The sequence below is a fragment of the Microcaecilia unicolor genome, chromosome 5 (genome assembly GCF_901765095.1).
Source record: "Microcaecilia unicolor chromosome 5, aMicUni1.1, whole genome shotgun sequence".
Taxonomy (NCBI): domain Eukaryota; kingdom Metazoa; phylum Chordata; class Amphibia; order Gymnophiona; family Siphonopidae; genus Microcaecilia; species Microcaecilia unicolor.
Window position 1 is genome coordinate 295144111 of NC_044035.1, and position 27688 is coordinate 295171798.

The 27688-nt window shown below is 43.0% G+C and overlaps 1 protein-coding gene across 1 annotated transcript in view; it reads left to right on the top strand.

The window, feature by feature from the left end:
- The window catches only part of SMPD3 (sphingomyelin phosphodiesterase 3), a 69914-nt gene that overhangs the window by 36502 nt on the left and 5724 nt on the right, over positions 1-27688 (top strand). The window contains exons 3-5 of the mRNA XM_030205139.1: positions 11420-11575; positions 24849-24938; positions 27200-27263. Of these exons, the coding sequence (XP_030060999.1) occupies positions 11420-11575; positions 24849-24938; positions 27200-27263 (310 nt within the window). The remainder of the gene's footprint in view (positions 1-11419; positions 11576-24848; positions 24939-27199; positions 27264-27688) is intronic.

Below are 27688 nucleotides of genomic sequence, written 5' to 3' on the forward strand. Positions count from 1 at the left end.
TGCACCAACTGAAATGTGGTGCAAATCATCATGCCTAAATTAGGCGCATATCCCCCTTATTCTATAATTATGCATGTAAATTCTAGGAACGCCACCGATCTGCCCATAACCCTACTATTTCCATAACCCCCTTTTAGAGTCACATGTAAAATGTAGACACGGATCATGCGTAACTGCTTATTATATCCAATTAGTGCTCATAATTGCTTGTTAGGATGCCAATTCTCAGTGCTAGTTGGCTCGTTATTCAGTTAAATGTCCAGTCTCATAAGGTCCTCATACAATTTTTCACAATCTTCTTGTGTTTTAACAACTTTGAATAACTTTGTGTCATCAGCAAATTTAATTACCTCACTAGTTATTCCAATCTCTAGATCAATTATAAATATGTTAAAAAGCAGCAGTCCCAGCACAGACATCTGGGGAACCTTGAAATATGTACTTTCTTTCTCTGTGAATAATTTTTCCATCAGAAATTTTATTTTTATTACATTTGTACCCCGTGCTTTCCCACTCATGGCAGGCTCAATGCAGCTTACATGGGGCAATGGAGGGTTAAGTGACTTGCCCAGAGTCACAAGGAGCTGCCTGTGTCTCAAGTGGGAATTGAACTCAGTTCCTCAGTTCCCCAGGGCCAAAGTCCACCACCCTAACCACTAGGCCACTCCTCCAGATCTATGAACTTTTGCAAACCCCACGCTTTCTCCAGCCCCCAGGAACACCTCAACGGGTAGTTTAGAGTGCATTTCTTAGGTAAAATGCTATTATGTCCACAGAAATGCCTTTGATAATTGCTCTCACAATATATACATAAGTAGGTCAATTTTCAAAAAGGACTTTTCTGAAACCTAGACCTCCCAAGTAACAGGTGTATATCCAGATATTGATCTTTTTGGACATAGATATGCATTCCCCTTCTGAAATGGAAAATGCTTGTTTATTTTTTGGACCCACCATACTCCCACCCAGAATATAACCAGACCACACCTCCTTGCTATCTGCACGTTTTGGAGTTTTAGACATGTCTATACTGGCTTTGTAAAATAGGGATTTAGATGTTTATGAAATATAAACATCTAAATGATGGTTTATGCAGATCAAAATCCTGAAAAGTGCTTTTAAAATAAACACCATAATATTAAAGCCATGACAGTATTATTACCATTGTATGATCTCTACAAGTGCTTACTTTGACTTTCATTTTTGTGCTGTTTTATTTTTTGGATTTTTATTACTATAATTATTAAGTTATTTTTGTTTGTATTTTTTTGTATGTGCACACTCCTTTACAGTGAATATCAAAGGATGGTTTAGCAAATCTGTAAGTGAACAAAAAATTAAGATTGACCTCTTTTGAGAATTGCAAGGTTGCAACTTGGAATTCGATTCATAAGTTTACATCTTATTACTGACTCCCGTGACACTAGATGACACTTCAAATCTCTTTGAAGAATAAGAAATATATCCATGCCCTACAGGGCCCATTTTTATTATTTCAAATTGTCTATCAAAAATTTAAAAATCATAGAAAGAGGCTTCGCCGTTAAAAATATGCTACACTGCCTATTGGTAATCTGTTATTATTGTTATCTCCTCTTTTGTTGAAAAGCAGCCTTGAGCAAGAAATTCCTTCCTATGGGGTCCTTTTACTAAGATGCGCTAATGGATTTAGCGTGTGCTAAATGCTAAGAAGCCCATTTATACCTATGGACTTCTTAGCATTTAGGGGGAGTCTATACATGGCACCTGGAAAATCCACACAGAAATCATTTTCACTTAAGCATATTCTAAAAGATTTAGGCGCAGTATGTAGAATACGCTTACATAGTAACATACTAAGTAACGGCAGATAAAGACCTGAATGGTCCATCCAGTCTGCCCAATAGTCACATTCATTATAAATTCTAGATTAAATCAACAATGAATGTGATATTATACACTTAGTCAAGGTCTTTCTTTGTTGTTTCTGGGACATAGACCTTAGAAGTCTGCCCGGCTCTGTCCTTATGTTCCAGCTACTGGAGTTGTCATCAAATCCTATCCAAATCCATCTTGTCATTTGTGGGACACAGACCGTAAAAGTCTGACCAGCACTGTGCTCATGTTCCAAGTTATTGGAATTTCCGTTGGTGCTCTCTCCAGCCCATCCTAAACCGGATTACTATATGCGTCACTCAGACCATACAAGCCAGCCCAGCACTGGCCTTAGTTGATACATTCAGAGTTACCATCTAAACATCACTTGATATGCTAACACATATGCAACCCTTTAAGTTTTGTTTTTTTCATACCATTCATTTTCTAATTAGAGATCCTCTGTTCATCCCACACCATTTTGAATTCCGCCACAGTTGTTTTCTCCACCACCTCCCTCGGGAGGGCATTCCAGGCATCAACAACCCTCTCTGTGAAAAATAATTTTTTGACATTACTCTTAAGTCTACCACCCCGCAACCTCATGTGCTCTAGGTTTACCATTTTCCCTTCTCTGGAAAATATCTGTTTCTATATTAATTCCTTTCAAGTATTTAAACGTCTGTATTATATCTCTCCCGTCTCTTCTCTCCTCTAGGGAATATATATTCAGGTCTTCCAGTCTCTCATATATCTTTTGGTACAATCCCCATATCATTTTTGTCCCCTTCCTCTGAACTGTTTCAAGTCTTCCTACATCTTTAGCAAGATACGACCTCCAAAACTGAACACAATGCTCCAGGTGGGGCTTCACCAACGACTTGTACAGAGGCATCAACACCTCCTTTCTTCTGCTGGTTAATCTCTTTCTATACAACCTAGCATCCTTCTGGCTATAGCCATTGACTTGTAACACTGTTTCGTTGCCTTCAGATCCTCTGCTTCTATCACCCCAAGAGCCCTCTCCCTGTCTGTGCATGTCAGCCTCTCACTTCCTAACACGTACATCTCCCTTGGATTTCTACTCCCTAAGTGCATTACTCTGCACTACTTTGCATTGTATTTTAATTGCCAAACATTAGTTGATATCCCAGCACCTAGAACTATGTGCATCCATTTACACCAATGAAAATGTGGTGTAAATCCCTGTGCGTAGATTTAGGCAGCCTGAGCCATGTTCTATAACAGCTTGTGTAAATTTGTGAACACCCATGAAATACTCATTTCTTCACCTATAACCATGCCCCTTTTTGGATGTGCACATTAGAATTTAGGCACAGTGAATTACAGCATACACTTAGCGAGTTATGTGCATAAATTCTAATTATTGCCAATTAGTGCTCATTATTGCTTAAGTGCTGTTAATGCTGATTGACTTGTTAAGCCAATTAAGTTACATACATTGTTACAGAATATGCTTGGATTTTGAAATGGATCTCTAGGTACGCTATATAGAATCTGGGGGTTAGCATATACTAAATCCATTAGCACACCTTAGTAAAAGGACCCGCATGTGACTAGTTCATCCCGTTTGTCATTAGGAAAAGGAAAACAGTCAATCCTGAAGTGGCCAGTGACTTTTAAAGCACTGATTGTCATGGGCTGGATTAGAACAGTGTTGGCCTTAATCCAGGTACTGGTACTCGATATCCAGAACATTTGTTGCAATCAAACGTTATCAGGGTTCAACTGATACTCAAAGCTGGTACCCAGATAACTAACTGGGCATAGTTAGGACTGCATAGAATAATTTTCAGGTCTACCCCTAAACCACCTCAGCACTAATCGAAGAATGCAGTGGTGGTTAGAGCTGATATTCAGCATTACTTCCAGTTAAGTGGCACTGAATATCTACTCCTGACCCGCTCAGCACTATTTAACCTGGCAGGAGCCTCTTCTGACTGGTTAAATAGTGCTGAATATCAACCATGAAGTTGATTACCTTAACAGACATTTTTCAGGATAGCTCAATATTCAGCCATATATATACACAGTTTTTATATAAAACCTTTCCAAAGTTATCTGGGAGTCCAGCAGTGTTGGCACTGTCAGATGACATTACCCTACGTGTGTGGATGATTAGCCTTCCATTCTTGCAGAACACCTGTTACAGTTAAGCAGAACTTTTGAGGCAAATATCCAAAAGATTTTTTTGGGGGGGGCTATCAACATGGGCTACTGTTAAAACAGATTATTTTACCAGAAGTCGGGTTATTTTAGCACAGGATCCCATTTTATGCAGTGAGACCGTATGGTAAAATAAACTAACAGCAGTAGCCCATATTGATAACGTCCCCCCTTTATGCAGTAAAATTGCCCCCCCCCCACTTCTCCCCAGTTCTGTGGGTAAAACTATTTTTACACTCAGACAAAAAAAGAAATGGAGTTAGGTTGAATAGTGAATGTATATGTAGAGATTTCATTCTTCACTTTCTTCTGCATATTTTGTACCTGCTCCCATACAAAGTACCCGCAGTTTGCATGAAAATGTTCTTGCTGGTCTGCAAGTATTTCTACATAAGTACATAAGTAATGCCATACTGGGAAAAGACCAAAGGCCCATCAAGCCCAGCATCCTGTCCCTGACAGCGGCCAATCCAGGTCAAGGGCACCTGGCAGCTTCCCAAACGTACAAACATTCTATACATGTTATTCCCGAAATTGTGGATTTTTCCAAGTCCATTTAGTAGCGGTCTATGGACTTGTCCTTTAGGAAACCGTCCAAACCCTTTTTAAACTCTGCAAGTGCTCTGCAGAGTTTAAAAACTGTCTTCCCTATACTTAGGGGTCTTTTTACTAAGCTGTGGTAAAAAGTGGCGGCCGGTAGTGTGGGCACATGTTTTTGGCACGCATCGGGCCATTTTTTACCACGTCTTGGAAAAAGGGCATTTTTTAAATGGGCCGGGAAATGAGCGTGTGCTAAAATTAAAACAAGTGTGCACCTGTTTACAGCCTCGGCACTTACCACCACCCATTGACCTAGCGGTAAGGGCTTACCCGCTATATGCGTGGTTACCATTCAGCGCACACTAACTGCCGATTACCGCAGTAAACGCGCATGTGGTAGAAAATAAAAAATTAATTTCTATTGCCGGAATAAGCACGTGCCAAATCCAAAATTACCACCGGGAGGGGGGGGGGGGGTGCTAACCTGGAGGTAGTCTCATTTTGCGTGCATAGGTTCTACCACAACCCAGGGGCGTAGCCAGACTTTGGCGGGAGGGGGGTTCAGATCCCGAGGTGAGGGGGCACATTTTAGGCCCCCCCGCTCCACCGACCCCCCGCTGCCATTGCCGACACCCCCCCCCCCCCGCCATTGCCGACACCCCCCGCCGCCGCCAGCACCACCACCAACTTTGCCCCCCCCCGCCAATGACCCTCTCAACCCCCCCTTGCCCGCCCGCCATTGCCTACCTTTGCTGGCGGGGGACCCCAACCCCCGCCAGCCGAGGTCCTCTTCTTCCTTTGTTGTTTCTGAGTCTGACGTCCTGCATGTACAACATGCAGGGCATCAGGCTCACAGAAACAGAACGAAGCCTGCTGTACGTGCAGGACGTCAGACTCAGAAACAAAACGAAGAAAGAAGACTTTGGCTGGCGGGGGTTGGGGTCCCCCAACAGCAAAGGTAGCAGATGGCGACGGCAGGTTGGTGGTGAGTGGGGGGGTTGAGAGGGTCATCGGCAGGGGGGGTCCAGGGCCAAATCTATGGGGGCCCAGGCCCCCGTGGCCCCATAGTAGCTACGCCCCTGCCACAGCCTAATAAAAGAGCCCTTTAATGGGATGCAGTAACACAAATGCTAGTTGTTTATGTGTGTGTGTCTGTGTGTGCACAAGTGCATAAGATACCTATTTCTCTATCACCAAATTCAAAATGATATCCAGTTGAATGTAATCTGAAGATTTATTTTCCATTTCCTGGAATATTGTTACAAAAGGATCTGTATTACAAATATTTAACTTGTTTGACAAGTCTTACGCTAAATATTTTGGTTGGCATCATTCTAAACTCACTGCACAACCTCTGACTGCCAATGTGAACAAAAACTGTTAGCAGGTTTTCACTTTGTTTAACAGTACTGAAAATTTATTTTATTTAAAATATCTCACATACAAACTGTAGTATATCATCTCCCCTTAAATAGACTGCTTATTTTGTTTATCTTGCACTGAAACTCTATTTAAAACATCATGGGGCTCATTTTCGAAACAGCAGAATGTCCCAAAAAAAAAACGGCACAAAGCAGCAGATGGACTTTGTGTTTGTAAAAATGTCCAAATTGTCATTTTTGAAACTCATTTTTAAGATGTCTTTCTATGCAGTTCATCTAAATCTCAAGGGGGCACGTTGAAGGTGTGTTTTGGGATGGACTAGGGTGGGCTTACGATTTGTACATTTTTCTGTTAAAATTGTAAAAATGTCTAGAGCAAAAAATAGGACTTTTTGGCTAGACCTGTTTCAATAATGACTAAGTGCCAACAAGGTGCCCAAACTGACACTGGAGAGATAAATGCATGACCTCCACCCCTTAATCCCCTAGTGGTCACTGACCCCCTCCCAGATCCCAGGTGAAAGTGACAGTACATTCCGGTCTACATGACAGCTGCAGATATAATGGCCATTTCTCTTACAGCAGCAAGCAGGTCCCTGGAGTAGCCTAGTTGTCAGTGCAGTGAACTGTAGAGAAGGTGACCCCGGCCTGTATCCCACTAATACACTTGTGGTAGAAAGTGTGAGCATCCCAAAAACCACAAAATACCTACTGAACCCACATATAGGTGGCACCTGCTGGCATAAGGGCTATTTTAGTAGTGTTCAGCTGGGTACAGTACATTTTTTTTGCTATATCTGGAGGGCTCACCATACAATATAAGGGGGTTATGATACAATGTGTACCTGGGACCTTTTATGTGAGGTTCACTGCAGTGCCCCCTAGGCTGCCACACTGCTCTGCTGGGATGTCTGTGTGGCCAGTCTAGTTTTTTGCAAAACGTTGGACATCATATCGAAAATGCCCCTCTATATATTCATTATGAGCCAGATTACAGCAATATTAGTAAAAAAAAGACAAAACCCCAAGGGGGTTGCTATTCAAGATGTGTTAACTGAGTAGGATTTCCTCCTACTCGGATAACTCACACGGACCAGGTTTTTACAAGATATTCAGTGGTACTGCACCACTGGGCAGAGTCAGGTGTTATCTGGTTACTGGCAATTTTCTGTCATTAACTTAGTAACTACCCAGATAAAATTAGGACAGCAAAAAGACTGCTCTAACTTTATTCTGGTAGGTATCCAGGTACCAGTCTGAATATCACTGGCACTCCAATAGGTGTTGGCAGCAACTTAAACCCCAAATAGTCAATGCTAGTATCTAGGGATGGCTCGCTGCTGAATATGCCCACAACAGCCAGTGTTTACAAAAATGCTGACTGCTGTGGTCTAAATATCACTAGGCATGTATTGGTCCAGGAGTTGTTTCAGGCCATGGAAGAATTTCAGATGAAGAGTTGCTTCTGCAAAGAGAGAGAGAGGAAAACTGATTTCAGTGTGATTCCATACTATGATGCTTGATACAGATTACAGATTTGACCCTGACGCAGGCAACGAAACGCTGGCCAATGTTGGTCTTGGTCGCGCCACGAATGTACAGTAGACTCACTATAAGAAGGATTGGACCTTATGAAGTTAAGTAGCCGTTATACACTGACTTTATTAATGCCCTTCATGAGTTTAAATTTGAAAAAAAGAAATTAAAAGATAAAAGAAAAAAAGCATTAAATTTATGTAGGGCACAGACTGCTGTGTTTATAGGTTAGCGTTGCCTATGATGAAGCAATCCGGCCCCGATGAGCTCTATGGAGATGTATATTAGAGCCAGGGGCTTCTTGAGGCAACGTTTTCCTGAATTACTTAAGGGTATTTTTTGAGCTGATGACATATTGTTTACATATCTCCTCCCTTTTGATAATTGATACAGATACTAAGACCAGTATTCAAAGGATTTAGGCAGTGCCGTAGCGAGGGTGCCTGACACCCAGGGTGGGTCGCCGCTGTGCACCCCCCCCCCGGGTGCAGGGCAAGGCGCATCCCCCCGAAATGCACCCTACCTTGCAGCGGGGGGCAGGCGGGAGGGCCAATCCGCCCCCAGTGCACGTCACTGGGAGCTGCGTCGGCTCTGCTGCTTCCCTGCTTTCTCTGCCCCGGAACAGGAAGTAACCTGTTCCAGGGCAGAAAGAGCAGAGAACCAGCGAACCGACACCCCCCCCCCCCCCCCCAGCGTGTGCACCCGGACCGCCCCACCGCCCCCCCCCCTTCCTACGCCACTGGGTTTAGGTTCCCAGTTTTGAGTGATAGACTTCTGAATTGGCAGCTTTGAAAATTTACTAGGGTTAAGGTCTAATTTGTGCTCCTAGTTTTTCAGTAGGATCCTTAGAAGCATAAAAAGTGGATGCAACAGGAGTTGATTTAGGGGAGAAAAACAAGGTAGGAGAAGTACATAAGTATTGCCATACTGGGAAAGACCAAAGGTCCATCAAGCCCAGCATCCTGTTTCCAACAGTGGCCAATCCAGGTCACAAATACCTGGCAAGATCCCAAAAAAGTACAAAACATTTTATGCTGCTTATCCCAGAAATAGTGGTTTTTCCCCAAGCCCATTTAATAACGGTCTATGGTTAGGAAGCCGTCCAAACCTTTTTTAAACTCTGCTAACCTAACCGCCTTTACCACATTCTCTGGCAACGAATTCCAAAGTTTAATTACACGTTGAGTGAAGAAACATTTTCTCTGATTCGTTTTAAATTTACTACATTGTAGCTTCCTAGTATTTTTGGAAAGCGTGAACAGACGCTTCACATCTAGCCGTTCAACTCCACTCATTATTTTATAGACCTCTATCATATCTCCCCTCAGCCGCCTTTTCTCCAAGCTGAAGAGCCCTAGCCGCTTTAGCCTTTCCTCATAGGGAAGTTGTCCCATCCCCTTTGTCATTTTCATCGCCCTTCTCTGCACCTTTTCTAATTCCACTATATCTTTTTTGAGATACGGCGACCAGAATTGAACACAATGCTTGAGACCATTCCCTCTTTCATGTAGAGACATACTGGCTTTATAAAATCAGAATTTAGATATCCTTGCAATATGGATGTCTAAATGCTGGTTTTCAGATGTCCAAAACAAGAACAAAGCTTCTAAAGTAAGAACCTTAGACTCCTAACTTTGGGTGAAAATAGAGGATGCATTTAAGGACCAACATTAGAGCCCTGTTTGGCCTAGTGGTTAGGGTGGTGGACTTTGGTCCTGAGGAGCTGAGTTCAATTCCCACTTCAGGTACAGGCAGCTCCTTATGACTTTGGGCAAGTCACTTAACCCTCCATTGCCCCATGTAAGCCACATTGAGCCTGCCATGAGTGAGAAAGCACAGGGTACAAATGTAACAAAAAAAAAAGTGTGCTAGTGTTTTTAGTGCAAACTAAAATTAGCAGACGCTAGAGATGGCCATATATTCCTATGGGCATCTCTAGTGTTAGTGCTCACTGATTTTTAGCGTGCGCTAAAAACACTAGCATGCCTCTAGCATGGCCTAGTAAACAGGGCCCTTAGGTTGCTAAATTTAAGAGCACAGCATTTTTTCAGTACCAGGTCCTCTGACTAGTGCAGCATGTGGAATTCAAATTTGTTGTTGAATGCATAAGTCAGATAGTACATCTCCACTCTTCTATCAGCTCCACTGGCTTCTTTGTTTTCAATTCAAGATTCTTATGCTTAAGTATAGTGCTATCATTCAAGGTATTCCATCATATTTGTCATGCCTATTGGTCTCATGTAAGCCCAGTTTTCACCTCCAGTCTTGAAATGAATCTCTTCTCTTGCTTCCTGCATCAGCCCAAGCCTGGCTAGATTCCATTCATACCTCAGCATTTTTCTTTTCGGCTCCTACCTTATGGAACTCTTTGCCTCGGTTGTTAGGTGCTGAACCATCACAAGCTTAATTTAAGGCTGCCCTTAAAACACATTTGTTTAATCTTGCTTTTTCTTCTTGAGGAACTAATCTAACGGTGCTCCTGCACTGCATGGGTTGCACCAGATTATTGTGTGTCTGTATTTTCTGTGTGTTTCATCCACATAATTCATCTATACTTTGTTTGTGCTGTCCTGTTTGAGTTCTTTTCCCATTTATAAACCGCTTTGATGTGTAAGCGGAAGACAGTATATAAAGTACATAATAAACTATAAACTATCCTGCTCATTCTACAATCTTCAAAATGTTCACACAGTGTGCATAGCACATGTTTCAAAGGGGACATAGATGTGGGTGTGGCATGGACAGATCCCACATTTATATGCATAACTTATAGGATACTAACCCCCCCCCCCCCCCCCCGTTTACTAAGCTGCACTAGCAGCTGATGGTGTGCTAATGCCGACAATGGGCTGTGTCAGCATTGCCACGTGGCAGCCGCTGGCATGCCTTAGTAAACAGGGGGATAAATAAAATAGAACATTTAGTTGCATTAATTTACACCTGCATAGACCTAAATGTTGGCAGGTAAATACTGACTCACACTGTAATCAATAATGTCCTGTTGTAGGAAGAAGAGAGTTGTCAGCAGCTTCAAACCTTGCTGTCACTATCTAAGGTTTAAGATCCAGTCTCCCTATGGCCAGACCTTCTGCTTTGGGCTGCTCTGTGACCTCTTTGATCTGTTCAACAATGGAGGGATTGGGAAACATTTACTCTGCTTCTGTTGGCACCAGGGGGGCAACTGATTAATAGGCTGGCAGCCCCTGTGTTTTTTGTGGGGGGGGGGGGTTACTTCTTACTTCTCCTTTAGTCTCTTGAACAGGGAGCCACAGGTCTCTGGTGTGCTCCTGGGTGCAATTCCCACCAACTGCTCCTCTACATTCTTCATACTAGAGTCTCCCTGGAAGAGGAAAGCCTTAGCAGCTCCCATGTTCTTAGGGGTTTTACTTCCCTCCAAAAGCTCATACTCAAATCCTATTCAGTAAGAGTCTTTGAATAAATCAACTATGTTATAATCTGACACCTCTTTTCTGGACTAGGGGCCAGTCTACCACAGTAGTGTAAAAAATAAAAAAAAACTTCAAATAAAACCTGTTTTAAAAGGCAACATTTTTGCTTCTGCCAATATTTAATGGTCGGTTAAGATGATTGGAAAAGTGCTAGAATTATTTTAACTGGATTAGTAATAAGAATGACTAACAGGCCTCAGGCCTGTTTATAATCAGCTGGTTTAAAGTTGAGAATATTTGCCTTGTCAGTTGATCAGCTGCACTGCCTTGGTTTTTACTCCCAGTTCTCAAGGGCTGCTAACAGGTCAGGATACCCCTAATGAATATGCATGAGAGAGATTTGCATACAACCTGAAAATCTGACCCACGGCTGGTGCTTGAGGACTAGGAGTGAAGATCAACTAACTACAGAGTGAAGGATTATCATTACTGATATATTCCATTTTTTTTTTCTTTTTTTTTTTTCTAAAGGAGACTCAAATATTCGATGTGAACAACTGGATATGCTTCTGGACTGGCTGGCTGATTTCCGAAAATCTACCTCCTCCTCCAGCACGGCCAATCCAGAGGAGCTGGTGGCATTTGATGTGATCTGCGGTGATCTGAACTTTGACAACTGTTCTTCTGGTTAGACAGTTTCTTTCTCTTCTTGCTAAATGTTTCAGGAATTAAACATAAGGCACATAAAACCAAGGTGCTAAGGTACTACAAAGAGCAATGCAAAGAGCACATGAAGAAACGCAATACTCACCTTGATCAGGTTTGGTACTTGTGTTCATGCTGTGCTTTTTCTAGTAATCACGTCTCATTTTATAATAATTGTCTCCTAAATACTGTAGATTTTTTCCCCCTCTGTAAATTGTTTAACTGATAGTTTTCCCTTTTCCAGATGTGTGTTTACAAACAGGTAGCTTCACAATTATTCTTTTTAATGTTTCACAGCAGTGGTCTATGATTGTATGTAGTACAACATGTAGACATTTTTATTTTTGTTACGGTGTTTAGATTAATTACTAAAAGTAAACTATACATAAAAGCAACAACCTACTTAGAGGGCAATATTTCAAAAGACAAATGGCTGAAAACTAAAGGCTGTTAAAGTTTCTATTTACTAAAATGGACTAAGGTTTTTTGAAGTTAATATGTTAACTGCAAAAATTAAGCATTTAATAAATGCAAAACATCAGTGGAAACTGTGGGGCCCATTCCCAGTACTTTTGGGATGACTGCCACACAGTTAATGCAGAGAAAAGTTTGCTACTACATATAAACTGTACAGTGGATGATATGGGATGCAGTTAGCAATAGCTTGGTGTGTAGTTAAATGCACCCTGTTGTCTGCTGCATTAGATGTTAACATGTAGTAATGACCTCCATGTTAACTGCAAGGCGCAGTCCCCGCCCATTCCTCACCCATGACATATGCCAAGAAGGCATTTTCTGCAGTAGCTTTTTAACACAGTAATTAGCATGCACTAACAGTACACGTACTTCATTTACTGTTTATACTGCATCACACTATTAATGCATAGTAATTCCTGCATTAAACAACTGTAGTAAATAGGGGTCAAAAAGGAAAAACTTAAATTAAATAACCTTTAAAACTATTAAACCTGTTTACTAAGCCGTGCTAGCGTTTTTAGCATGCGCTAAACACTAGAGTCACTCATATGTTTCTATGGGCGACTTAGCATTTAGAGCATGCTAATCATTAGCGTGCGCTAAAAATGCTAACACGCCCTTAGCACGTCATAGTAAACAGGGCCTCAAGTATGAAAATATATAGTTTTCTTCCAAAGTGACCATGTTTCTGCACATTACATGAACCAGGAGAAATTAATAGCCAAAATTTCTTAAATAAAAAGTAAAGAAGGGGGGCAAGATGGCCTCCTGAAGCAATCTCAGGGTACACGCTCCTAACCCATCTCCTCTTTTACGCTAAAACCTCTAAGTTCTTTTTCCACAAATGCCTAAACACAGAGGGAAAGAGTGCACTTTTCCTGCTGCGGGCACTGCTACAAGGATGTGTCTAATGGATCGTTTTACTACCCACGGCTCAGGATTAAGTGCCAAGCAGAAACCCTTGCTGCAGGTATTGGTGATGGGAGGTGAATTGCCCTCTCTGTTAGTGGCGGAAGTCACCCTCAGCCCGGACACAAGAAGAGTCCCTTCAATGCCAGTGATCAGGAGCTTGCACTTGGAGGAAGCCACTCTCCACGAAGCGAAGATTAAAGATCTTGGAGCGGGCCAGATGCAGCTTGGAACTCCAAGTTATGTTGTACTTTTGGGTACGGCACAGCCTGCTGATGTGGTTTTGCCTGGAATGGACATGGTTCCACCTCCGACCCAACATGGGGCTTTACAAGTTTTGCCGCTGGATTCTAGCTGGATTCCAAACCCTCTACTGTTACACATGACTCCCTCTGAGATGCACTGATTCAGATGAAGAACTCTCTGTCTCAAAAGCTTGATCATTCTGGTAGAGCCACTTTAATGGAACAGAAAATTGTGCCAATGGAAAATAGACTTGTGGAAAAGGATGCTACAAAGGTAATTAATAATCAAGCTGTGTTAGTTAAGGAGGACAAAGTTTAGAGGGAACAGTGGCTGAGAGGTCAAATCTTTCAAGGAATAAGTAAACAAATATATTACTAGATGGTCAGATGTTTTCTTGATTTCTTCTTTTTTTCTATTTAGAGGCCAATTTTCAGACTCCGTCTCCACCATGCCTGCAGGCCTGTCTTTTTTTCTATCTGTCCATCATCATCAGACCTGCCACCATTTGTACTCACCCACTGATGATGTAATTTACATTCAGAAAGTAAATGCCAGCACAGATTTATTCTTGCCCTTACTTCGAGGAGTGAGATACTTTGGGGGGCTTTTCTGCATTGGGATCTTTCCTCATTGCTGTGTGTTTGTTACAACTGTCCATCTACTACTACTACTTTTATTTCTATAGCGCTACTAGACGTACGCAGTGCTGTACACTTGAACATGAAGAGACAGTCCCTGCTCTACAGAGCTTACAATCTAATTGCTCAGAACAGCATAAATTATCCCTACCTGGACACAGTAAAGGAGATTACTCAATATTGGGGTGCCCCGCACCTACTGCACCCAAGAGCTGTCCCTTGTGATCAACACCAGATCTGAGGCTGTTTGGCCCCACCTATAGATGATGTCATCAAGCTGGTGAAGGCTTTTAAATCATGGCAGAAGATACTGGCCTAGCTTTTTTCTTGCTCCTACTTCCAGTAGTGTGAAAATTTGGAGGCTTCTGTGCATTGGGACCTTTGCCCACTGCTGTGTCTTTGCTCACACTGACAATCAGCTTCAGGTTTGCAGCTGTTTGTCCCCACTCATTAGTGACGTCATTTTGATGGTGGGAGAGGTTTAAATCCAGGAGTAGCAGTAGCACCTTTATTGTGCCAACATAGGAGCATGACAAAGGAAACATTCCTGGGAATGGAGGAGGACCTTGGGGTTTTTTGATAGCTGTGGAGGGTTGGTTTCAGATTATCTTTTTGATTTTAACTGTCTGGATCATAGAGTATATGGGGACAACTTTAGGCTATGTTATTGAGGATTGTTTGGGTTTTAGTGTTGATTTGTGGATTGTAAATTGTACCAGTTTTTATGGCTATTATTATGTGTCTGTCTCAGATCCACCCAACTTAGGCCCTTTGGGGTGATAGGAGGAAAAGATGAAGGAAGGTGGATCCAATGAGATTGAGATAGCTGATTCCAAATCAGGTTGAAAGTAATCATGCTGATTTCCAGAGGGATATAGGTAAAGTGTATATGAGATTATGAAATGTTAAGTCAATGCTGCGGAATTATGGGAATCTTTAGAAACATTTTGTTTTAATCTTTTTGTGGTCTCATTCCTGGAGACAGGTGTTGCCAGTTAGTTTTTGTTTTTCAACAACTTAGCTGAGATCTTTTCTATGACCCATTAGGTTTAGAAGTCTGGTGAGAAAGTCTAACAGTGTCATGTAGGTCTCCACCATATAGTGTCAGATGAGAAAAAGTGGAAGTGAACTGGTAGAAATGTAGGTTGCTTATTAGATGCTTCTCCAAGATAATGAATCAACTGCTATACGGATAAGTGCTTTTGAATATCCGACCATATATGTTTAGTAATTTAAAAAAAAAATAGTTTCTACCATTTTGCCTGGAATTGAAATTAGGCTCTCTGATATGTAATTTCCCAGATCACTCCTGTAACCCTTAAAAAACACAGTGTTATGTTTTAAATATCTGCACTCTGCAGAATTGCATGAGCTGCCATTCTCTACCAGTGGCAACTCTCACAGTCAGTCAATAGCCACAATTCATCCCATTCAATCTTTACCCATGACATTATATGGGTTTTGCAAAAGGCTCCACATTCAGTAAGCTCTTTATAAAATGCATCAGAAATTGTAAAATATGCTGACTGTGATATCCCTTTTCTGACCTAGATTTCATCTATATAAAATTGCACTTCATGTCTTCAACCGTGTAACATGCCCTTTGTCTTGAATAAAAGTAGTACAAGTGTACTTTTATATGTTCATGGGGAAATTCTTGTTTTCCCTTCAAGTGCTTAGGTTTATACATGCCAGAGTTACACACAACATGCTAAATGTGGTACACTGCATTGCAAATAGCTGAAAATAATAAATGAAGTTGGTTTGTTATAAATTAAATACATTTTAAATACAATGATTCATTAGAAAGAGCAGAACGTTGGCAGGAAAGAAGACAGATTGCAGAAAAATATAATCAGCACTGCGAAGAGTCATCATAAAAAGAGGTAAACAATGAAGTAATTTCTACTTTTAACAAATGTAGAAAATAATATATGAGAGTCAGATCTGTAGTACAGACCACAGAGAGGGTGTACTAAGGCCTGAGGAGGTAAAAAGGAATGCTGCCAGCCATTTTTTAATATGGCTATACTACTAAATTTAATTCCATTCTCTGGCAACAGATTCCACAGTTGAATTGTGCTCTGACTGAAATAATATTTTCTTAATTTTTAAAAAAAAATCTACTACCTCTTGCTTAGAGTGGCCTATCCCTAACACTGCTTGAAAATTAAAGAAGCATTCCCTCCTCAGTCATCTCAGTGTTTCTCAACCTGACCCTGGAGTACCTGTTATCCAGTTGGAGTTTTCAGGATATCCACAACCAGTGGTGTGCTGGTAAATTTTTAACAACAGGCTCTCTCCCCAGTCCAACTCTGTGCCCCCCCATCCACCTCTACGCCCCCCCGCCCCCCCCCCCCCCACATTGCAGAGCTGGCTATACCCAGGGAGAGAGCCGGGGGGGGGGGGGGTCATGCATTACTCTCTCCGGGAATTTTTTTTTTAATGCTTCCAGGTTCCAATCTAATTCAAGTTTAACGTGGGATAAAATGCCATAATTAAGTAAATAAATAGATAGAAACTCTGAGCATTGAGAACCTGATTCCCATAACATGATGTCCGTTTTAGAAGCCCATTACCAGGAGAACAAAATCTCTGCACCAATAACAGGGTTAAATGTCATAAATAAGTAACTAACTAAATAGATAGATAGATAGATAGATAGATAGATAGATAGATAGATAGATAGATAGATAGATAGATAGATAGAAATTCTGAATGTTGAGCACCTGATCCTTATAATATGACATCTGTTTTAATGGCCCTTTACCAGGAGAAAAAAGATCTCTGCACAAATATAATACATGCTAGGGTGTCCCTATAACGAGCCCCTCTAAATGACACACTGATTATGATTTATAACAAATTACTACTCTATGAAAAGTTATTCCATTACTATACTTCTCTGACCTCTGTGTACATCTGTATGCTGCCAAAGCTGGCATGTTTGAAAATATAAGCAAGATTGAATTAAAATGCTACCAACAATAAAGAACGACAACATGGATGCAGCACCTGATTCTTATAACATGATATCTGTTTTAGTGGCCCTTTACCAAGAGAAAAAAAATCTCTGCACAAATATAATACATGCAAGAAGGTGTCCCTATAACAAGCCCCTCCAAATGACAGAGTGATTACCATTTATAACAAGTTAGTACTCTACCTATGAAAAGTTATCCTCTGTGTACATCCATGTGCTGCACAAGCTGGCATGTTTGAAAATATGAGTGAGATGAAATTAAAATGCTACCAACAATAAAGAACGACAACGTAGATGCAGCAGCTCATAAGTTTGCTTGATTTTGTTTTGGGTTTAACAGCAGCACGGGAAGGGGAATCAGACTAACCTAAACATCTTCAATTTCTTTGTTTCATGCAGTGCCTGGTCTTCTACCCGGAGCCTTGTCTCTGCCAAGCAGTGTACAACCCCACTGATGCAACTTCCTGTGGGTGGGATCCAGCAGAGAAAAGGCTCCGGGTTGGTCAGGCAGTGGTGAGGGGGGGATGATGAACATAAGGGATGACATGATGAGGTATGCTGGGGCCAGGGGAGGAGGGAGAGAGGAGGAGAAAAAAAAACAGATGCTTGTGTTCTGGCTGCCTGACTCCAACAACCGGCTCGCAAAAATCAGTAAAATTTAACAACAGGCTCATGCGAGCCGGTGCGAGCCGGCTCCAGCCCACCACTGTCCACAACAAATATGCATCTTCTTACTTAATGAGTAAATTATTTTGAATCTAGTTACAAAGATTAATACCTCCCTAAAGATGTAACTACAAAATTTGTTTTCTATACAATTTTATTTGCTTTCAAAATGTTCTTTTACAAAATCTTTTATACAATAATTCCAGTATAATTTCCCCTTGCTGATTCTAACAAATCCACTCATACACACTCTCACAATCATTCACCCTCTCTACCCAACCTAACTAAAATACTGTCACACTGTTTCCCTTGAAGTGATGATATAGACCTACTTATGTATTACATTCACTATACAGCAAAGTATCTCTTGATGTAGTCGGAATCACTTGCATTACGATCTCATTCACAGAAAAAACAGCAGTACTTTGTATATCCAGTCTGAAGACCAAGCAAGAGAGCAACAACCTTTAAGTTGCCTCACAGCTGCTACTGATGCTGGTCATAGTTTATGCACCTCAAAAGTTGTTTCATGTTGTCATCGATTTCCTTCATTTGAAGTGCGTGAGCAACTGGAATTGATAGCAAAACATTGCTATTAAGCAGCAAAGCAGTTCTAAGACTTGTCTTCGATGAACAATGAACACTCATCTGGATCATGAATGATGTTGAGGGCTGCCATTAGATCATCAATGTAGTTGCAGGCTACAAGATCACCTTCCATGAAGAAGAATGGGACAAGATCCACTTGAGGGTCATGGAACATAGAAACCCTAACATCACCTGTCAGGAGAGTCCACTGCTGTAGTCTGGAGCCCAACCGCTTTGCCTTGTTCTTAGGTAGTTCCAAATCCCTGACAAGGTCATTCAGTTCACCTTGTGTTATTAGGTGTGGTTCAAGTGAGGAGGAAGGGAGGAAATCTGGATCATGTTACACTGATGATTCAGGACCAGAAGTTTCATCTTATTACTCTTCCTCTTTGGACTCAAGTGAGAATGATTCCGCTACATCAAGGAACTGGCAGTCCTCCTCCATGGAGTACTGGGCATAAAGCTGATGGAATGTTTGGATACAGTATAGTCCACTTTTTCTTCTTTCAGAAACCTTTTCCAACTGGAGGTACAATGTAGAAGTAACATTTACTGGTATGATCTGTTGGCTCTCTCCTGTTCAACCACTGGTGATGATTTGTCACACTAATGCTGCAGCATATGTGGAGGGCTAAGCTCTTGTCCTGATTTCCAATTTTGCAGCCAAAACAAAGGTGGTAGGCTTTCTTAACCACAGCAGTTATACTCCGTTTTTGTGATGCCTTACCCCTCTAAGCTCAAGTAAGTAAAGATGCCTGGCTACCTTAGCTAGTACAATCTGTAAGGAGAAGTCTAGGAGAAATTTCAGAGACAGTTGCTGCTTAAGCTACATTTTGTGAAAGGGGCCAGTGGGAACAGGGAACCTGCTGTACCAATTTTTAGTACTAAAGGAGAAACTTGGCTCAGCTGGGTATTTCCAGCAGGGCAATTAGGACCACCTACTGTATCATGTATACAGGCTCGTGCAACAGCTCTAGAGGCTGAAGAACCAAAATACAAATCCCTTACAGCAACAAGTCTCCATGGGACCTATACACCTCCCACCAGGACCAAGAAACACATGCACTGCTTTGAAGCCTCAGAGACCCCGAGTCTCTCGGCATCTTTGATGACAAAGATTATGACAATCTTCTTGAAAACATACTTATTATACAGTACTTGCTACACTGTTAATAGAGAAAGTTACAGAGAGGAAATTCACACCCAGAATAAAGGATACAGTGGAGATAAGGAGACTTTGTAAATACCCCCCCCCCCCCCCCCAATATTTAGCCGGGGTCAGACAGCGTTTTTTTTAGGCACTGATTGTTGCTGGCTAAAACAAAAGAGACTGTATAAATATAGCGAAAGACTGCTTATCAAAAAGAGACGTGACCGAACAAAGCATCCGGAAAATATAGAAGCATTTCCTAGTAAGGGTAGATGGTTCAAAAGAAAGTTTATTCTCAAGTACTATGCCAAGCACTTTAATGGAATCCACAACAGGGATACTACAACTTGCCATTAACAAATGAGATCTCAACTCAGCAGTACCATTCCTACTGAATAACTATGCCCTAACTTTTCCAGATTCAGTCTAAGCTTATGTGAGAGAAGCCAGTCTAATGTCTGACCCAATTTCTGATCAATAAATTGAACATCTTCTTCACTGCCAGAATTGAAGCGTGTTAAAATTTGAATATCATCTATGTACGTCAAGGGAGAAAGAACCAAAGATTGTATTAACCTTGCTAATGGTGCCAACAATATATTAAACAGCATTGGAGCCAAAAAAGAAAAAGGCCTGGAAACAGAATCCTGCCAGTGGACATTGGAGTAGCCTAGTGGTCAGTGCAGTGGACTGTAGAGAAGTGGACCCAGGCCTATATCCGGTGGTATAGCAGGGGGGGCTGCCACCCGGGGCGGGGCAGTTCACCGTTGCACCCCCCCCCCCCCCCCGACCAGCTCCCGCACCCTACCTTTAAAAAGAATATCGGGAGGCGAGGCGCAGCGCCTCGCGCCTGCCCTGCACGTAAAAGAAATGTGGACCGTCGGGCCTTCTCTCGCTCTGTCTGTCCCGCCCTTGCGGAAATAGGAAGTTGCGTCAGCGGAGGGCGGGACAGATAGAGCCAGGGCCGGTCTTAGCAAGTGCGGGGCCCTGTGCAGATCAATTTGGTGGGGCCCCATCCTAGCCCCGCCCCTGCCCCATTGATAAGATTATTCAATTTTTAGAAAAAAAATTTTATTTATGAAATTTCAAATAAAGTCAAATGAAGCTAAACTTGTACAGAAAAACTGATTGAAATAATAAGCACAATGCTATCATGAAACCCCCCTCCCCAGAAATTATTCAGTTCAAGTCCACTACAATTAGTAGTTCCAATTCTCATAACCCCAGGGGGGTCAGAGGTGTGGACACACAATCTCTCCACTGCAAAACACTATACACAAATTTGTGCAAAAACACACTCATAACCTTACCAAACCATAACCCTTTATCCACATGGCTGTTAGTGAAGCAAGACTTCCCCTTAAAGTTTTTGCTATGAGCTTTTGCCTCTACAGCACGCTGCTGCATTGTATATGTTATGTTATGTTGTAAGGGATTTATAGCCCGCCAATTCCCTCATCTGAAATTCAAGGCAGGATTCAACTAAAAAGATATGGATACAATCTTTAGGAACACCAATAGCAAAATTAACACCCAAGGGACAAAAACTATAACATCATTAACTACAATGAGAGAACAAATGAGTCTTCAAAGCCTTAATAAAAGTGAAATAACCACTCAAAAGATGAATCCCAACAGAAGGAGTGAGAAAACATTGCTTTGAATCTAATATACTTAACAGATGGAAAGACCAAAGCAAGAGAATTACATGTCCAAGACTTTCAACTGGTGTTTAAAACCTTGAATTTATATGATAGATCCACAGAACAGTGCATACACGGATTTAAGAATCAAACATAATACTTTAAAAGAAAACCTTGCCTGAATCTACAGCTAGTGTAACTCAGACAGCAAGGTAGAGTCATGATCAAACCTAGACCTACAAAAAAAATTGGTCGACCTGCAGAGTTCTGAATCAGTGGGATACCTGCAGCCACCCTCCCTCTGAATTTGAAGTTACCTTGTCGTCGACGTCGGAGCGTCCGGCAGGTATTAGAAGCAGCTTGAAAAGCGTGTGAGCTGCTGGGCGGCGCTTCGGGAGCCTTCCTTTCCCTTCCCTCAAGGGCGGGACCAGAGCTGAATGAGGGAAGGGAAAGGAACTTGGCTCCCGAAGCGCCGCCCAGCAGCTTGCACGCTTTTCATGCTGCTGCTACTACCTGCCGGCCGCTCCGACGTCGAGGTAACTTCAAATTCAGAGGGCTGGGGGACTGGAGCTTGGGCGGTTGGGGCGGGGCGACTTCAGGCGCGCCGCGCGGGGCCCCCCTGAGCGTGAGGCCCTATGCAGTCGCCTCGCCCTAAGACCGGCCCTGGATAGAGCGAGGGAAGACCCGACGGTCCACATTTCTTTTATGTGCAGGGCAGGCGTGAGGCACTGCGCCTCGCCTCCCGATATTCTTTTTAAAGGTAGGGTGCGGGAGCTGGTCGGGGGGGGTGGGGTGTCGATTCACCAAGGGGGGGGAGCTGGCAGGGAGCACCCCCCCTGAGCTGACACCCGGGGCGGACCGCCCCCCCCCCCCTTGCTACGCCACTGCCTATATTCCACTCTGATAAACGTGGTGGAATGTGTGAGCCATCCTAAACTCACCAAAAACCTACTGTACCTATATATAGGTGTTGTGTGGGGGGGGGGGGGGGGGTCCTGTCCTGCCCCCAGGCCCGGCTGGGTCTCTCAGTGGCCCTGTATGCAATCATATCATCAAAGTAACATAAAAATAGTAATAGTTCAATCTATGACACAAGTTAGCAGTAAAAATAGTAGTAGCACAGGAATCGTAACACACAGGAGCCCTTTTACTAAGCTGCAGTAAATGTAGCCTTATCGCTTGCTTACATGTCATTCCCGCCCGGTTAGGCCATTTTTACCACAAGGGTAAAATGGCTGATTTTTCTATTTCTATCATTAATGGCCATTAGCTTCCGTATGCAGTTCAAACTCCTCTAACTGACCTTTAAATGCATCCACTCTATGACCCCTCACTACCTCTCATCTCTCCCTACATTCCTCCCCTTGAAATCCGCTGTCTGAACAAAATCTCTCTTGTCGTCCCCCTTCTCCTCTACCGCTAACTCCAGACTTCGTTCCTTTTATCTTGCGGCACCTTATGCCTGGAACCGTCTTCCCAAACCCATATGTCTAGCTCCATCTCTACCTGTTTTTAAATCTAACCTGAAGGCTCACCTTTTCACTGCTGCCTTTGGCTCCTAGCCGCTACTCTTTTGCCCTCCTCCTCCCCTATTCCTCTTTACCCTGTAATTCCCTTGCCCGTAATATCTTGTCTGTCTGTTTTACCTAGATTGTAAGCTCTTTGAGCAGAGACTGTCTCTCTCTATGTCAAGTGTTCAGCACTGCATGCGTCTGGTAGCGCTATATAAATGCTATTAGTAGTAGTAGTAGCATGCGGCAATGTAACTGCGCACGCCTAATCTCTGCCCCTGACCCACCCCATTGCTAAAAAATGGATGGTGTGCGCACATGCATAAATTACTGCGGGATTCCTAAGCACACCCCATGATGAGCCCTTTTTTGCTGCAGTAAGCACACATTAGCGTAGTTGAGTAAAAGGACGCCACAGTAATTAAGCAGTGACTGTTCATTTAGCTGCCTCTGATTTCCGTACGACCGTGCAGAGCTTGGTATTGTCAAAACTTGACTATTGTAACTCTCTTTATCTAGGTTTATCATCAGTTAGGCTCCAGGCTCTGCAGGTCGTACATAATGCAGCGGCACATTTAATTACTGGAGTGCCTAGGTTGGTGCACATTACCCCAGTGGTTAAAGATCTTCACTGGTTACCAGTAGCGAACAGAATTATGTTCAAGGTTTTGGTTCTGATCGATCAAAGAGTTTAGGCTCTGTCCTTTCCTGGTTCTCTTCCTACCTCTCCCTCCGTACCTTTAGTGTTCACTCTGGTGGATCCTCTTCTACTTCTATCCCTCTGCCTGTCGGCGTACCTCAGGGTTCTGTTCTTGGTCCCCTCCTCTTTTCTATCTAAACTTCTTCCATTGATTCATTAATCTCATCCCATGGCTTTTCCTACCATCTCTATGCTGATGACTCCCAAATCTACCTTTCTACCCCTGATATCTCACCTTGCATCCAAACCAAAGTTTCAGCGTGCTTGTCTGACATTGCTGCCTGGATGTCTCAACACCACCTGAAATTAAATATGACCAAAACCGAGCTTCTCATTTTCCCCCCCAAACCCACCTCCCCGCTCCCCCCCGTTTTCTATTTCTGTTGATGGCTCTCTCATTCTCCCTGTCTCCTCAGCTCGAAACCTTGGGGTCATCTTTGACTCTTCTCTCTCCTTCTCTGCTCATATCCAGCAGACCGCCAAGACCTGTCATTTCTTTCTTTACAACATCCGTAAAATCCGCCCCTTTCTTTCCGAGCACTCTACCAAAACCCTCATCCACACCCTTGTCACCTCTCGTTTAGACTACTGCAATCTGCTTCTTGCTGGCCTCCCACTAAGTCACCTCTCCCCTCTCCAGTCGGTTCAAAACTCTGCTGCCCGTCTCATCTTCCGCCAGGGTCGCTTTACTCATACTACCCCTCTCCTCAAGACCCTTCACTGGCTCCCTATCCGTTTTCGCATCCTGTTCAAACTTCTTCTACTAACCTATAAATGTACTCACTCTGCTGCTCCCCAGTATCTCTCCACACTCATCCTTCCCTACACCCCTTCCCGTGCACTCCGCTCCATGGAGAAATCCTTCTTATCTGTTCCCTTCTCCACTACTGCCAACTCCAGACTTCGCGCCTTCTGTCTCGCTGCACCCTACGCCTGGAATAAACTTCCTGAGCCCCTACGTCTTGCCCCATCCTTGGCCACTTTTAAATCTAGACTGAAAGCCCACCTCTTTAACATTGCTTTTGACTCGTAACCACTTGTAACCACTCGCCTCCACCTACCCTCCTCTCTTCCTTCCCGTTCACATTAATTGATTTGATTTGCTTACTTTATTTATTTTTTGTCTATTAGATTGTAAGCTCTTTGAGCAGGGACTGTCTTTCTTCTATGTTTGTGCAGCGCTGCGTATGCCTTGTAGCGCTATAGAAATGCTAAATAGTAGTAGTAGTAGTAGTACTTTTGTGATGTTTTAAAAATATATCAACTGTCTCGATCCTTGAGGTTGGAAAAAATCTGAACAGTTGTGTTTGCCGTTAGTGACAGCATACCACTATGCTGAAACCAGACTGTGTGCTTTTTATGCTGCTGGTCCTGGTATGTGGGATAGTTTTCCTGGCTATATGAGACTGTGCGATAATGTTCAGTTTAAGAGCTTATTGAAAACTTATTTTTTTGTGAGGGCTTATCTAGAGGAACGACAAGAACTGTGTCTCGGTCAATTACCTCTGAGTATTGCTAAGAGATAGCTTATTGATATTATTTGTCTGATGTTGTATAATGTCATTTTATTATGTTTGATTTGTCAACCGCTTTGGTTGAAAGTGGGGTATAAATGTGAAAAATAAATAAATATTTTGGTCAAGAGAAGAATATAGAGCTATCAGGTATCTTTTTTGTTTTCTGTGTGGATTGTTTGGATGTTGCAAATAATTGCTTTACAGTGGGATTATTCTTTTCATTATAGAAGACAAGCTTGAGCAGCAGCACTCACTGTTTACACACTACAAGGATCCATGCCGGCTCAGTCCTGGGGAGGAAAAAGCATGGGCGATTGGTAAGGTTTTCTGGCTAGCTTTCATCATTCCTGTGGTTCAGAAATGCCTCTTGTTTAATGTTTATATGGCTCCTATTTGTTTGGGGATGCAGTATAGGCTTTTTGTTAACGATCTCCAGTTCTTTTTCCCAGTTGTGGGGGCTTTGTCAGAGGCACTTGAGTTTCTGAGAATGTGTTTGTGTTCCATTAAGTCATGGATGACAGTGAATAGATTTAAGTTGACTATGTCAAAAATAGTATATGTATGTATAGGGGTAGGGGTGGGGGTGGGAAGAGCCCACCCAGGTTAACTCAGTTAGGTCTGGTTACACTCCTACCCCAAATTCTATAAATGGAGCTCAAAATTGTGCACCCAAATTGTGGGGCCCTTTTACTAAGCTGTGTAGGCGCCTATGCACGCCCAACGCGTGCCATTTTGGAACTGCCGCCCGGCTACTGTGTGGCCTGGCAGTAATTTCATTTCTTATGCATGTCCACTACGTGCGTTTGTGGCATGCTGCGCTAACCGGGCGGTAATTGGCATTGTATGCACGTGGATGATTACCGCCTGGTTAATGCATGAGATCTCACCGCTAAGTCAGTGGGTGGCGGTAAGATCTCAGGCCCAAAATGGAAGTGTGCCAATTTGCTGCACGTCCATGTTTGGCCAAAAAAGGCCTTTTTTGCAGGTGCACTGAAAATGGACCAGCATGTGTCCAATACACGCGTCTACACCAGCGCAGGCCACTTTTCGGTGCACCTTAGTAAAAGGACCCCTATTTGTGCAATTTAATTGAACACCAATAATTGGCCACTAACAATCAATTATTGGCACTCATTGGCAACAATTTGCATTTATGCATGCATCGTCATAGTTGGTATTCTATAAAGATGGGCGCATAAATTTTTATGCATGGCTCTGAAAAGGGGGAATGGCTATGTGAGAACATAAGGATAGCCATAATGGGTCGGATCAATGGTCCATCTAGCCCAGTATCCTGCTTCCAACAGGGGGCGGGTCAGGGGTGTTCCTAGAATTTGTGTGCAGTGTTATAGAACACAACAGATCTGTGCCTAATTTAGGTGTGAAGATTTACACCAGGTTTCAGTTGGTGTAAGTCCTCACACCCAAAACTATGGCGCGGATCCCAGCGCTAAGCATTATTCCACAAAGAGCACTCAACTTGGAACACCGTTTATAGAATAGTGCTTAGCGCTCATTTATTTGGTGCCATTTACTGATTTTACCCCAATAGTGTGTAAAGATAAAGGAGATATTCACATGGGTTCAACATGGGAGGGGTTTGGGTGCCCAGATGCCATTCTAGAATAGGCTGTCACCACTCAGCACCTAGAAGGAGATGCCTACTTATAGAATGATCTCCTTAATGTTGAAATTAGTGCTGACTAGCTAATTGCAAATCATCCTCACGTACTCCGCCCCAGGGGCGTAGCTGCTATGGGGCCACGGGGGCCTGTGCCCCGTAGATTTGGCCCTGAACCCCCCCTGCCGGTGACCCTCTCAACCCCCTCTCCTGCCGCCAACCGCCGCCTGCTACCTTTGCTGGCGGGGGACCCCAACCCCCGCCAGCCGAAGTCTTCTTCCTTCGTTTGGTTTCTGACTGAGTCTGACGTCCTGCACGTACAACATGCAGGACGTCAGACTCACAGAAACAGAACAAAGCCCTGCAGATCACAAGGCTTCATTCTGTTTCTGTGAGTCTGACGTCCTGAACGTTGTATGTGCAGGATGTCAGACTCAGTCAGAAACCAAATGAAGGAAGAAGACTTCGGCTGGCGGGGGTTGGGGTCCCCCGCCAGCAAAGGTAGGCGATGGCGATGGTGGGTGGGGGGTCAAGAGGGTCATCGGCAGGGGGGGTCAAAGTTGTTGGAGGTGTCGGCAATGGTAGGCGGGCGGGGGAGGTGTTGGCGGCACCGGGGGGGGGGGCTAAAATGTGCCCCCTCACCTCGGCTCTGGACCCCCCTACCGCTGAAGTCTGGCTACACCCCTGCTCCGCCCAGACTGGCCTAATATTGGCAGGCTAAATTTGTCTACCCTGTGAATTTAGGCGGATAAGTTTAACCAGTCAGTGGGGAAAATGTGTCAGCCAGAAGTTTAATCAGTTAACTGCTAAAGGTAGCCAGCTAAACCATTGGAAATTGACCCAAATTCTTCCTCCAGTGCCGTTGTTGTTACCCTGTTGTGCTGAGCACTGCAGTGTTCTACAAATTGATAAAGTTCTAAGATGTGCCTTAGCCTCTCTTTGTTGTTATATTCACAGGTACTTTATTAGACCCTGAAGGACTGTATGATGAAGAAGTGTGCAATCCAGATAATCTGCAGAAGTATGTCATCATTCTAGGAGTGCTATTAGTGTCACAACTGTCAGATTTGGTCATGAACATACACCTTCATATTTACAGTTACTCGTTTCTGCTGCCCTACTGTTCATGCATATAGGAAGTACACACCTCTGTTACAGATTGTTGTAGGTGCAACCAATAAATTCCCCTTGTTTTGTCACTCTCAGTTGTACAGAAATCTAAAATTTACTAAAAGGAAAAAAAAATAACAAAATAGTTTTGAAAGAGATGATACCTTGACTGGACCATCACATTTTTGGAACCACTTAGCTGTAATCCTTTGGATTTTTGATTGAGGAAGAGACCTTAATCATTCTGAAATCACATTTCTTAAACACATCGGTCAGTATCACCTCTACTAAACTGTTTTGGTTTTAAATAATTTTGTTTTTGAAATCCTGTTACAG